At 40.8% G+C, this 14,612-nt stretch overlaps 2 protein-coding genes across 2 annotated transcripts in view; both read right to left on the bottom strand.

Moving 5' to 3' along the window:
- The window catches only part of kansl1a (KAT8 regulatory NSL complex subunit 1a), a 41,112-nt gene extending 39,124 nt beyond the window's left edge, over positions 1 to 1,988 (bottom strand). The window contains exon 1 of the mRNA XM_056296929.1: positions 1,922 to 1,988. The gene's annotated coding sequence lies outside the window, so the exon portion shown is untranslated. The remainder of the gene's footprint in view (positions 1 to 1,921) is intronic.
- Positions 1,989 to 8,701: 6,713 nt separating this feature from the next.
- crhr1 (corticotropin releasing hormone receptor 1) overlaps positions 8,702 to 14,612 on the bottom strand; it is a 38,912-nt gene continuing 33,001 nt past the window's right edge. Inside the window, exons 11-14 of the mRNA XM_056297185.1 lie at positions 10,772 to 10,857; positions 10,330 to 10,465; positions 9,563 to 9,604; positions 8,702 to 8,842 (exon numbers count right to left, since the gene is read on the bottom strand). Coding sequence (XP_056153160.1) covers positions 8,702 to 8,842; positions 9,563 to 9,604; positions 10,330 to 10,465; positions 10,772 to 10,857 — 405 coding nt within the window. The remainder of the gene's footprint in view (positions 8,843 to 9,562; positions 9,605 to 10,329; positions 10,466 to 10,771; positions 10,858 to 14,612) is intronic.

Genomic DNA, 14,612 nt, shown 5'->3' with positions numbered 1-14,612 from the left:
TTGTTTTCGGTCGTTATGCCACTATATTGTTTGTAAGGGTGAGGATACCTGCAGTCTGTTGAAACTGAAGAGGTCACTTAGATGAGTGATGAAATATGATTCAACTTCGTTTCCTGTGTAGTGGGAGAAATACAGAAAACCCAGCCAGGGAAAACGAGGTAAGACCAACGAGTTGTTGAGGCTACTCGCCGTTCTATATAGCACCGTTCAAAGCAACTACTAGTCCTACCACCATTTTAACCATCTTGATGGTACCGCCAATGACCACTTGGCGGCGCACTCTAACCTCTGATCAGCAATTCAGCCGTATTTCAGATTTGGTACAAACAGTACAAAGAAGGACAGATGTACAACAAAATATCAAACGCTATTTACGGACAGGAGAAATAGACTTTAAATCCCACCCGTATTAATCGTTAACAGTTACACGAGAGCATTAAATACTGAGCTGAAACAGAGATACCGCTCATGATTGCTTATCTATTGCGTTGGGTCTGGTTGTTTGTGTATGTGGTCTTTCACTAGCAATTTGAGGTTTGGACATACACGCACTGCCTGAGAGGGAAAATTCCCTGAAACTCAGCCACATATATATCTGACAACACTCGAGTCTTTAGAGTTTGTCATTTTAGAGTTAAAGCTGGACTCCTTCAACTTAATGTTAGATGTTACATGCAACACCGACATCAGGTGTGATTATTCAATTGTAAATCCTGATTTACACAGGTTTCTTATGTCACAATCTGTGTGCAGTCACTAAGTACAGGCACCTTTCACATCATTCAAAAGTACTACATTTTCTGAAGCATTGGTTTTGCAGTGCATTTGGAAACTTGCAGCCTGATGTAAAAACATTCTCTTAAATTTGTTTATGTAAGAGAAATTATATTCATGAAACGTTCTAACCACCAAAAAATGTATCTTCTATGTAAGCCTTTAACGTTGACTGCTATTTCTTCTCGCATGTCTGCAAACCGTTAATAGTTAACGCCTCAAAAAGACCACATAAGGGCTGCTAGTTTTGAGTGTTTTGTGGAGAAATAAAAAGATCTGGAAAAATCTCAACAGCTGATCAGGTGCCTCAAGAGAAAGACATGCACTCAAAAAAGGATCTAACAAAAGAAAAAGAACAGAAATCAAAGGACTGCAGTCAGAACTGACAAAAAGGAGTTATTTCAAATTATCAAATGTGATCATGCCATAGTCCATTTATATGTTGGCCCAATATAATTATAATAGGCAGGTGAATTTTCTATGTTTTTCAGTTTTGAAAGTATACTTACTGTGTACGTAAAAGATTTATGGACTCTCCTTAAGAGGAGGTCGGGGCTACCGGAATGCTGTGTGTTTGCATACATTAGATCTGTACTATTAAATTTTAACATCATAAACATAAAAATCCAAAATGAGGGGAAATTGCTGAATACTAGCTTACTTAAATTCTTATGCACACTTTAAGAACAGATCTGTGTGTACTAACAATTCTTGCCAAATGTTTGGAAAAATAACGGCAGTGAGGTGACGTGTAACTAGACATCTTACTATTCTATTAATACCGAACAATTTAAAAGAGCTTGCAATTTTGACATTTATCTATTACACCCTTCTAATTGTTTTACTCTTAATTAAAAAGACCTTTTCCTCTTTAAAACTTGTCACTGCAAATGTGAGTGGTCCTTGGTCTTAAAAGAGGATGTAAATATACTGCTTTATCAACAGCTACTCTCTTTTGAATTGTATTCCGAGTGTTTATATATTGGCATTTTCTACATCCAATCTTGGAAGGTGAACAACAGGTGTCAGGAATCCAATTGCTGCATGTTAGTTGTGATAGCTGCATCCCATTTATAGCATTTGAGAAGTCGGCTATTTCGCCGAAATGTAAGGAAAGGTAAAACACTTAATTCAAAATCATGAATACCTTGATTTCCATTTCTGAAAAACTCCGTGAATATATCCAAGAGGCCATAATCCACGTGAGAAAGGCGTATCACCTAAAGGGGAGGAAGGAGTGAACAGTTATAAATGTAATTAAGTTTCATACATTTGAGCACAGAACAAAAGTCGCAGGCAGACTTGGGTTGCAGTCTGGCTTGTCAAGGGTTATGTCCGTCCAGCTGGCAAGCTAATGTTAGGCTAGCTGAATGACTAACGTCAAATTATCCTTAGAAAAAATATCTTAGAAGAAAAAGTTACAGTTGTGGTGGAACGCCTCAGAAAAAATTATAATTCATAAGAGCATTCAAAGTTGATTCACGTTTGAATGATTTTATTAAGTCACATGTCTGTTATCGTTAATGGGAGTTTCGCTAGAAGCTAACGCTTGCGGGGAAGCTAACGTTATGCATTAGCTCACAGACGTGCGACGATGTTGTTAGCTAGTTAGCGTGCTAGTGGTGAAGAATTGACCAATCCCAGCCCAGTTAGCTAGCGAGCTAAAGCCTGTTAGCTTGTTTGCTTCCCAATCCCACAGACTTCCAACTACTGTTTTTTTTGCATGTTCGGCGGAGACATATTAAAAAAAATCAAACCAAATCAAAGGAAATGTCAGAGAACTCAACTGAATGAACTGTTTTTTTTCTGACAATGGGAGCGTTCAATTATTTTTGAAAATTTATAAGACAAAATCTGACTTACCTGCTCGTCTTCATACTAACCGTTGACGACTTGACGATAACCCTCCCCTAGCTCTGCTATTGGTCAGGACTTTGAATCAGCGTTTTCTATTGGTGTTTACGGTGGTCAATCTTGGCAAATACCCGTACAGCGGAAATGTGGACGAAAGTTCATAGCAAGAAACTTCATTATCCCAAATATTTTTGCATTCTGAAACAATTATACTGTCTCACAAGCACAAAGTCATTTATGAATCAGTGCACACACGGTGCCTTTAAATAATCGTTGTCTACATAATGCGTATTCTGTCAATTTACAAGTATACCTTCTCATGCATACTGGCCTGTGTAATGCAGAGCATTGTTCCAAATGTATGGTAATTGAATAATTTCGCAGAAGTGAGGTTGGTTTAGGATTTCATACGTCGATTGGCTAAATTGCTGACAAATGCGATGAGGATTTTTTATTCTCTTGTGTTATTTGACATACAGATTTTGTCTGTGAAAAGGAATGCTAACCCATTCATCCCCCAATAAGTTTCTCCTCGGTATACAAAAAAAATCACCAAAGAACTTTTTCTTGCCAAGAAAGCTCTTGGGTCGAGTCGTGGGCAGAAGAGTGAGGGTCTGAGAGTTTGCAAGGCGAGAGATAACAGGAAGCAAGAGGTAGCTAGAGGAAAGAGAGAAACTAATCAGTGGGACAGCTTTGGGTTCCTTGCATTAAAAGACCAGATTGGGACACTGCTAAATGATAAGTTTAGATTGACTTTGAAGCAGTGGTTTTAGAGGTTGGAGTGAGTGAACATTTATCCACACTGCAATGTAGATCACTAATGTGGGTGGAGACATGTCTGATTTCAAAAATGATCCAGTTATATTGGCATTCTGTACAATCTAAAGCTGCTGCCAAATCTTCTGGGTCTCTTAACAAAAGGCCGACCAGGGGGTTGTCTTCCTTCATAAATAACCACAGGCTGGGTAAAACAACAAACTTAATTTGGATTGTAGGTCTCAAGTTTACCCACCGGACATTTATTCTTGTCATATTTAGAATACAACCCTAAGATGTGTGTATTTTTTTCAACTGTGTTTTTGTTTTTTGTTTTGTTTTTTTATATGTTCTTTTTTTTCTTCGTTAAGCAGGTTTGCTCGTTCCTTGCCTCACCATCAATTCTTGATGGGGTCCTCCATGCCTCATGTTGGTCATAGGAAAAGCGATCTTCCCAAAAATATCAGTAGTCACTTAGTTCTTGTAGCCACACATCTATGCCACTATGCCACACATCCAACCAATTTAGGACAGTTTGCAGGTATGCAAGTAGACTTTGGAGGGCGGAAAAATCAGTGACAGATGAACAGAAAAGAATACAGCTACCTTGCTTTTAGTAATGCTTTTGACCATTAAAACATTACTTTGGCTCAAATAAGCAACATCAGCTTGCTTACCTTATCTTTTCCACTCAGTCACTCAGTCATAACAAAGACATAACGGGAGGAGTAGAGTCAAAGAGCAAGCCAACATTGTCATCATTTCAGTCGTTAGAGTATTTCAAAAATATTTCAATTCTAAATTATCCATTATCTTCAGATGAATGTCACGATTCAATATTTTAGAAAAAATATGTTGCATTGTTAGAAATATGTTGTTATTTAGTGGATCAATGTCTTCATATATTTACTATATGAAAACCTTTCCTCACTTTTATTACACACTCACCATGGGTACCTTGTGTGTATTTATAATACACAAAGTGGTTGATGGTTTGTGACCATACATCAACACATAGGAAGCAGAGAAGAAGATTTAAAAAACCCACTCCCCACCACCACCACCACCAACACCTCTTTCCCAGTCCAAACCTCTGGACATAACTGCATGCCTTTGTTTGAATGCATTATTGGTATGTTGTTTTATGTGAGATTTTTTACTTCCCAAGTTTACTACAACTTCTCAGGTGACTCCCAGTATTTGGCATTTTATAATCACCAGGTCAAAGCTGGTGATTACAAAATTGACCTGTCGCTCCAGTAATTTGTCACTGCTGACATCCCTTTCAGCAATGGCTCCACCTTGCCTTGTGCCCAACCTCCTCATGTATTTTTCAGCTCATCCCTTGACCAGACTTTGCACACAGGCTTTCTTGGAACCTGTAGTCTCTCACCAAATGTCTTATTGTTCATTGCTCACAGTAGTTTATAGAAGGCACGTGTAAGAGAGATGTATGGGGATAATGCAAAGGATCTCGAACACAAATCTCTGATCTTTGGCCTTAAACAACAGATCATACTTTGGATGGATCCCTTTTTCTCTTTCATATACAGTTAATGTCCACCTCAAGTGTCTGTCCCTATCACATTCTCAATATGTATGGATCCTACAAGTTAAATTCTTAAAATTCCTAAAAAAAAAAATTTTTTTTAAAAATTCTGATGGAATACATTCATGTCAAGCAAGGGCTTTCATTCTCAAAAGAAAATTCCAGATGTAGATAGAGGGAAGCGACGTTAGATGGCGATGTGACACAGCACTAGGCACTAGGCAACATCCTCGTCTATTGGCTGGCACAGAGGCTCCCTGCAGGCTGCGATGACAATGAGACCCACAGGGCCTCAAACAGGCATGGCAGCTCTCTCGTGTATCCCTACCAAGCAAGCCACAAACATTTCAATTACCAAGGCAAAAAAAAAAGAAGAGTTGAGGACTTTTTAAAAATAGGCCTATTATCCTTAATGGTGATCTTTTTTTCTAAATTGGGCTGTTTTGTTTTGTTTTGTTTTTCTTTCAATTTGTCATATTCGCTACTGGGCATTTATGAATAATGTTCCCTGTTAAATAACTCTTCCAGACCAACGTTTGTGCAATCATCAGAGCTACCAAGACTGGAAAACACAAGTGTAATACAGCTGCAGTTATTAACATAATAATCCTCCAAAGCAAAGGAACTCCACATCCCAAGAATAGGATTTTTAAACTCATAATACACAACCTTTGACAGTGTCTCATCAAATGCTTGGTTGCACATACTAATGAGTTTATTGTGATAGCGCTACAGATTCATAAACAGAAAACATGCCTTGATCAGATCATCCTGGTTACTGTTAATGTATTTGCAATTTGGAGCAGCAGGACGTATCCCCCATGCAGCCACGCCTGCAGAAGTATGCTAGAGATGCAGTTAACTCCCTACCTGTACTAGATTAGATTTCTGTTTGAGCCAGATAAATATAACGAAACAAAACAAATATCTAATAATTGTTTTGAAACTGTATATTGGTGGAACATTACAGATTAAGAGAGCAGACATACTCCTCTTGTACCCGTTTGTGGGGGAAATAGTACACGTTTACTAATGCTGAGGGAGAGCATATTGGCAAGCTTAGGGTTCAGAAGTACTTCCCCTTGAGACAGATACACAAAGTTTAAAAGGATCACACGATACTCAAAATGTTTTTCATGTTTCTGTGGTCACAAGGGATTATGAAGATGGATGGCAGTGTCACCCGGAGCACAGCCTTTTTGACCATGTTGCCAATAACAGTGATTGAATGTGTGCCCACTTCAGCCGCCGTAGTCTTTCAATTTTGGATTCAGTCGAAACCAACATCCATCTTATTATCTCTTGACAGATTTCACAGTAAGAAAGGTAAATGGCAGATTTTTGAAATCCGATTGGGCTGTTTTGCTCATATTACGCAAAGTCGGTGGCTTTAACCGTCTCGTCCTTTACAATTAAGATACGATGAAATTGGAATTACAGTGGATTGAGATATCAATTTTTGATCCCCCTAAACTGTTTTTTTTTTCAAATGCTGATACAAATCTTAAACCCATCTTCTGCACTGCAAAGCCCCGCAATGAAAATAACCTACTTATCAGGGAGCTTCTTAGACAAAACATCACTTCTTGTTACAGGGAGAGTTTTGGTTTATTTGAGCTGTTCATGTAGTGTTTCTGTACCACAGAGTGTCGGAATACTCAGCAAATATGCAGCTACGCAGAATGCATAGTTCAGATGGTCGATTGCCATCGAGTAGACCCGATAACCAGTGGGCATTAGGGTAGCACACAACAACACAGTTCGGCTTACTATACATTACAGTGTCATCTGAAATTCTTTTTTCAATAAATAGATAATTTTTATTTCACATGTAACAACCAAAGCTCACATATAACTGGGATGATAAAGGGACAATGAAGACCACTACCATCATGGTTTCAGATGAGGTCCGTATCCAATGTTTGACTTTAAACAGGAGTCTTGAAAGTTGCATGTCTTAGGCATAGTGGCATCATAGGAATGTGGGTTCTTGAAGTGCTGGTCACTTGGACAATGCACCCATATAATAGACAGTGTACCCCTTTTCTCCCCAATTGTATCTGGTCAATTACCCCTTCCGAGCCGTCCCAGTTGCTGCTACACCCCCTCTGCCGATCCGGGGAGGGCTGCAAACTACCACATTCCTCCCCTGACACATGTAGAGTCACCAGCCGCTTCTTTTCACCTGAGAGTGAGGAGTTTCGCCAGGGGGATGTAGCGTGTGGGAGGATCACACTATTCCCCCCCCCTCCTCGAACAGGTGCCCCGACTGACCAGAGGAGGCGCTAGTGCAGCGACCAGGACACACACCCACATCCGGCTTCCCACCCGCAGACACGGCCAACTGTGTCTGTAGGGATGCCCGACCAAGTTGGACGTAACACGGGGATTCGAACCGGGATCCCTATGCTGGTAGGCAATGGAATAGATCGCCATGCCACCCAGACGCCCCCTGTTTTTTTTTTTTATTATTGGTTTCCTTTACATTTATGATACCTTTATTTTAAATCCATGATTTCTGCAGCCCTGCTGCTGAACCCCTAATTTCCAAATACACCAAATTCCACAGAAATGGGAGGCAAAAAGAGTAATTATCCACTGACTGGATGTAACTGCCGAAGGTAATTAATGTACTACATAATTGGCTTTTTGTTAGAGGGTCAGCAATAGCAAATGTCTTTATCGGTCAGAGTGCATGGAATGTGTTAAAACCTCACAACCAAACTGACCAAAGTAGCACATGGCTGCATGGAGCTGATAAAGTACATATAGAGGAAGATAGCACATCACCAGATTAATGAACAATGTGAAATGACAATTGTCTGTGACAGCAAAATAATAATAATTTTAAAAAAAACATTCAGAAAAGGTCATTATAATAACTTTGTCACTGGCCCTGTGGCAAGACAGCATTTGAACCTAGTGTCCACTGAGACTAAATTCAGTTCAGTGCAGCCCAGCGACTCAAACTTTGTATTCCCATTGTTGTAAAGTAGACAGGGGAGAAAGAAAACAACAACAATGCGAGCAGGAATAGAATTTGTATGGCAGGCAAATGTTAAAAAAAAGAAAAAGAAAAAAAATAAGTTTTGGGAGGTTTGAGGCCAGCACGCACCGCCACAGAAACAGCGTGGCAAGTCATTTTACTTGAGTCAAGTGCCGCCTGTAAGACACACAGGAAGTGCCAGCTGACGCCCGTCAATTAAGAAAGGCGCTGTAATTTTGTACTGCTCTGCAAAACCAGCAAAAGCTTTTTTTCCGGTAGAAAATAGGAGTCTGTAGAAGCGTCAACACCCAGGAATAGAACAGTGCTCTAAGAATATGCAGCTTGTCAAGTAGACTTGAGGCGAGATGCCACCAGTGTGCGGGGTTCACATTGAAATGAATAGGAGCACTCTTCTTGACTTGTGTCAGCCGGTGCCGGTGTGGGGTGGCCTTTATCTTCAGACCCAAAGTCAAGTCTCACAGAGTCAAAGTCAACTTGGTCACTTTCATCTTTTGATCCACGAACCCTTTTTCACACTGTCCGCAGTGTCCTCCATTCCTGCACTTGTCCATCTTTCCCTAAAAGTCTGCTTTGCCTCCTTGCTAAGTACCTAAGTACCCCCCCCCCCACACACACACACACACATACACACACACTCTGGGCTTGTTCCAGCTCACATTATGTTTTGGTGAATTCCTTTAATGTGGCAAAAAAAATGATGAAGGTGATAGCTAGGGGTTCCTCCATGAAGCAAACAACCAGGACAAGACTGGTTTCCTTTTTCATAGCGATGTGGACTGCTTGATGCTGTGAAAGCTGACCCGCGAGGGAGAAGTGGGAATGGACATAGCCTGGGTCATCCGGGCTCGGATAGAGTGCTGCTCCTGCCACCGATGAAAGCGCTTCCTCACGGCTGATCGTACCTGTCAGGGACAAAGCATTTGGAATCAGGAACCATTGACGGATTTTTTTTTTTTTGTTAACCCATAAATTAATATATTCATGAATGTCTATGTTGCACTCTGGAGTTAAAATGATGTTGCTTTTTTTGGGTATGAGTATTTCTGTATAAATGAATAAGCAGATTAGTCTGGATATCATATTGCAGAAAAATAATTAACATAGCAGCAGTAAGTGCTTTACCCATCATTAAACACAATAAAATATGCACATGGCTCAGTAAAGTATAAACATAATTAATAACGGTAATTAGATTTATACCATTAAACCAATTTCACGTTTACATGTAGACACTTGAATATCCCGAATACAACCATATTGGTGTGCATATAATGGTGCTCAAAGCTAAAGATCAGAACTCGTCTGTAATGGTTTAATGCTATACAATTCCTGCTCGTTTAAGAATAAATTAAGTACCTTAAGCTGAAAGCTTTCTATGCATTTACAAACATGAAAGAAAAGTCACTCAAATTTTATTTTGAGTGAGGACTGTCCCTTATTCCTCTATGCAAAAAAAACAACAAAAACAAAACAGGGTGTTGCCACCCACTACTTGGCATTAACACACAGCAAGAACAACTTAATAGGGAACTTGAATTGGTCTGCAGTTGGAGAATATGAATAAGTGTCTGAGCCTAGAGGACATGAAGTATCAGATCAATACAGGACGCGGATCTGCTTACCTCACTATTTAAGAAGCAGTAGAACACAGAGACGAAAAAGCCCTGCAAAAGAAGCAGAGAAACGAGGTAGATGGAGGATAAGGTGAGGAATAAATGACCAGCAAATGGAAATCATACAATTAAACTGACAAACTAGAACCCAATCTATTTGAATACAAAGACAGGCAGGTTTTCGCACACACTACGTTTGACAATTTCCAAGTGGAAGTGAAGTAATGTTTTACTGTCCTGTTCTTAATATACTTTGCAATTTAATAAAAAGAAGCCCTCTTTCAAATGCAAAAATCACATTTAAACTTACATGACTCCAGGTTTTTTTTTTTTTAATTTGGAGATATTTTATTAATCCCCGTGGGGAAATTCTGCTCTGCATTTAACCCATCCTAGCTGTGTAGCTAGCAGCAGTGGGCAGCTGCCGTGCAGCACCCGGGGACCAACTCCAGTTCTTCTTTCCATTGCCTTGCTCAGGGGCACAGACAGGAGTATTAACCCTAACATGCATGTCTTTTTGATGGTGGGGGAAACCGGAGCACCCGGAGAAAACCCACCGCAGACACGGGGAGAACATGCAAACTCCACATAGAGGATGACCTGGGATGACCGCCGAGGTTGGACAACCCCAGGGTTCAAACCCAGGACCTTCTTGCTGTGAGGCGACAGCGTTAACCGCTGGGCAACCGTGCCGCTTTGTCAGCTAGTGCCACATTATTATTGATTCAAATCTCTGCCTTTGCAACCATGGGCACAAACTAAATAAAGCTGTATACCTGGAAGGATTCTAGGAATGAGTTGAAATATATGAAGACGATTTGAGAGATCTCATCTTCCCCTGGGTTTACAAAGAACAGCATGTATGTGATGCCAAGGAGAGGGAGAAGCACCAGCGTGGCTTTCACTGCTTTCCTGTAAATGGGGAAGAAAGACAGTGACCTGATGGTCATGACCGACAATTTGACAGGGAATGCCTTGTCGAGGGGTAACACCTTTTCCTATTGTACGAGCAATGTACTGTGTGAACACACCTTCTTTGATGTTATATTTTACCTATAGTGCACCGGTAAGCGCGCACACACACACACACACACACACACACACACACAAAATAGATATTGCTTGAGGTGCTTCTCCTTTATCAAACATAAGAGTGGCAGAGTATTTACAAGGCTTAGCCCTTTTCAACCCCCCTCCCCTTAAAAAGGTAAACTTCACCTGTATTGAATTGTCTCAGATGTGGTAGAGGCTCGTAGTTTGGTCATAAGGATTCTCACAATGTTGAAGAGGAAAATGAAATTGATCTGCAGAAAGATCAGACAGAGTAGCGTGACACTCTTTCGGAAGACACCGTGGTGGTAACACTGAAGATGATGGAGGAGAAAATCCAAGAGCCTGCTTCTTGCAGGGCACTCCAGACATCAGGGTTTTTCTTGTTTTTGTTTTTTTTATTTTCCCCCAAATTGTATCTGGCCAATTACCCCGCTCTTTCTGAGCCGTCCTAGTCGTTGCTCCACCCCCTCTGCCGATCCGGGGGGGCACCACGGCCGACCAGAGGAGGCCCTTGTGCAGTGACCAGGACAAATATCCACATCCAATTTCCCACCCGCAGACATGGCCAATTGTGTCTGTAGGGACGCCCGACCAAGCCAGAGGTAACACGGGGATTTGAACCGGCGATCCTGTGTTGGTAGGCAACGGAATAGACTGCTACGCTACCTGGATGCCCCTAGATCTCAGGTTTAATACTGATCAGATAGTTTGCATTGAATTGTCTCAGGTCAAAAAAGATACTCCAGATATTCAACTTGTTCCCAGTAACTGGTATTGGCCACTTTCAATGAGGAATATTAATAATGTGTGCAGACTGTACTTCAGTCAGCTAAAGCTCCAATACAGAAACCTTTTCAGCCACAACGTGACAAATAGTTGGTAAAGGACAATTATGTAAGTTAAGCTATCAGGTGTCACTTTAGCCCGGCAGTAAAAGAAAGTGAATGATGAAACAATGTGGGAAATAGCTGTAGGAATATTTTCCGAAACCACTTGACCTCACCTTGGCCTAATCAGATCCCTGACAATGTTGCAGTGACTATATATCTTCTGACTTTCCACATCACCCCATAAATACATGCTTATATTAACAACAATCTCATCAGAGGAGTAAAATTCCACCTAGTCGAAGTGTTTTGGATTGAGCAGACGAATGCCAGCACAGACAAAAAACAACGACAAAGTGTATGTTCTTGCAAATATGAAAAGCCAGAATGGTAAGGAATGCAAGGAATGCAATCACAAGTACAACTAAACAGGGAGATTGAATTGGGCAGACAGTTGGAGAATATAAACAGGTCTGAGCCCAGAGGACATAAAGCATTAGCTGCCTGACAGGCATTACTAGTATTCATGTGACCCTTGACTAACATGCAGGATCAATGCTGGTTTATGAAATAAGAGGCAGGGAGAATGCTTTATTTTAAGGAAGATGAGAGTATTTTCAGTGCAAGTACAAGAGTAAATAGGATGCAGGAGAAGGGGATATGTGATTTTAGGGTAGCCTCACAAAGCCAGCCCACAAATTTCACTTTGCCCATTGTCATCACTCCCAGTGGAAATCTTTGCATCTTGAGCATAGTTTTGATATGATTGGGTTATGTGAAACATGGGTGAAACCAAATGTTTTCCTTCCCCTAAATGAAGCTTCCCCACCTGACTATACTTATGCCCATGTAGCTCGGGCAAATAAATAAGGTGGGGATGTCGCCTTAATATTAAAGTGTATTTTCAAAACTTCTAAACTGGAATCTAAATTCCAGTCTTTTGAGGCTCTTATTCTAAGCCAATCTCCCTCAGCCATGAGCAGATTCTGCGTAGTCCACATTGTGATACTCTATCGACCTCCTGGCCCTTACTCACTATTTCTTGAAGAATTTGGAGAAATTATCTCAGGTCTTGTTACTCGTTCTGACGAGATTCTAATTCTTGGTGATTTCAATATTCATCCGAATAAGGCTGCTGATCCTCTAAGTAAAGCCTTTCTGGTGCTTGTTGATACTTTTGGGTTCGCTCAGTTTGTTCAAGAGTCGACTCAATGCAGTGGTAACGCCCTTGATCTGGTTTTATCTAAAGGGGTAGCTGTTTCTGATCTGACTGTCTTGCCAACCACATCTGCTGTGTCTGATCATTTTCTCATTAAATTTGAAGCATCATTGGCCTGTCCTGTTAATGTCGGCACAGATGTAATTGCCACTCACCACAATGGTCCATCCACTGTAGCTGCATTTAGCCAGCAGCTGCCTGGAGCCTTAGCTCCTTTCACTGTAGAGACAGACTCTGTTGAAACTCTCACTAGTGACTTAAATGTGGCCCTCTCTAGTCTCCTCGACTCAGTTGCACCTCTCAATACAAGAGCTAGGCGACTAAAGAAGCCTACACCCTGGTTTAACGATGAGACACGTGCTCTTAAGCAGGCCTGCAGGAGACTGGAACGTAAATGGCGAAAATCAAAATTGGACGTTTTTTTTTACCTATCTTGGCACGAGTGTTTATTGAAATACAAGCATGCTTTATCTGCTGCAAAATCACCGTATCGCTCTCAATTTATCAATATTAATAAACATAATCCCAGATTTCTCTTTGACACTGTAGCTAAATTTAATAAAAAGCAGCCGTCTATTAGCTGCTCACCAGTCATGGCCCATGACTTTCTTGACTTTTTCTGCAATAAGGTTGATGAGATCACAAACGAAGTTAGTTCCTCAACTCCAGCTACTCCTGCAGATCCTGTCTCACCAAATTCATATCTATACAATGAGTCACTAATACGCCCTGTTATTACAACTTTTGAGACTATGTCTCTTGATACTTTGAATAAGCTCATGTCAGCTTCTAAACCAACTACTTGCCTACTTGACATTTTACCAGCAAAACTTTTTAAAGACCTCTGGCCTTTCCTGGGACCCACAATGCTAGACATTGCGGATTTATCACTTACTACCGGCACTGTTCCCTGCAGTTTTAAGACCAACTGTAGTCAAACCTCTACTTAAGAAACCACACCTCAATCAAGGCTCTCTTGATAACTATCGACCTGTCTCTAATCTTCCATTCTTTTCTGAAGTACTACAGAGTTGTATATCAACAACATTTGACCCATATAGAAGAAAACTATCTATATGAACTTTTTCAATCGGCTTTCAGGGCCTGTCACTCCACTGAAACTGCTCTGACCAGAGTGGTAAATGATCTTCTACTTGCTACGGACTCTGATTCCACATCTGTGCTTCTACTACTGGACCTCAGTGCAGCCTTTGCTACCATTGATCACTGTATACTATTAGATAGATTAAATTGTAATTTTGGTGTCTCTACTTTACCTCTCGCGGCTTAAGTCCTAATTATCTTGAAGAAAACAGTGTGTCTGCTATAATAATATTACATTGAAATTCTCTGATGTTAAATATGGTGTACCTCAGGGCTCGGCTCGGTTCTTGGCTCTATACTTTTCTCTCTTTCTATTTCACCTTTTGGCCAAATTATACACAGTCATGAAATAAAATTTCCATTGCTATGCGGATGATACTCGGCTGTATGTGTCTACAAGGGCTGATGATCGTACTCAAATGACTGCCCTCATACATATCCTGCACCACTCCTACATACTTCTCTGCCACACCCGACTTCCTCATACAATACCACACCTCCTCTCTTGGCACCCTGCCATATGCTGTCTCTAAATCCACAAAGACACAGTGTAGCTCCTTCTGACCTTCTCTATACTTCTCCATCAACACTCAAAGCAAATATTGCCTCTGTAGTGCTCTTTCCTGCCATGAAACCATACTACTGCGTGCTAATCATCACCGCTCCTCTTAACCTAGCTTCCACAACTCTTTCCCATAACTTCATGCTTCAGGGGAGAGAGTAAGATGGGTTAACGTGGGCCATGACATGTTTCTTAAATATAGATGAGTTCTGGGGCTATGGTATGAAATAAGAGAGTTCTGTTGTTCTAAATGGGATGGGTTTGTCATTCTTCCACAGGGGAACCTCTTGGAGA

This window comes from Lampris incognitus, chromosome 17 (genome assembly GCF_029633865.1).
Source record: "Lampris incognitus isolate fLamInc1 chromosome 17, fLamInc1.hap2, whole genome shotgun sequence".
NCBI classification, from domain to species: Eukaryota; Metazoa; Chordata; class Actinopteri; order Lampriformes; family Lampridae; genus Lampris; species Lampris incognitus.
Note: the sequence above shows the minus strand (reverse complement) of the source record. Positions and strands in the feature narration are given on the sequence as shown.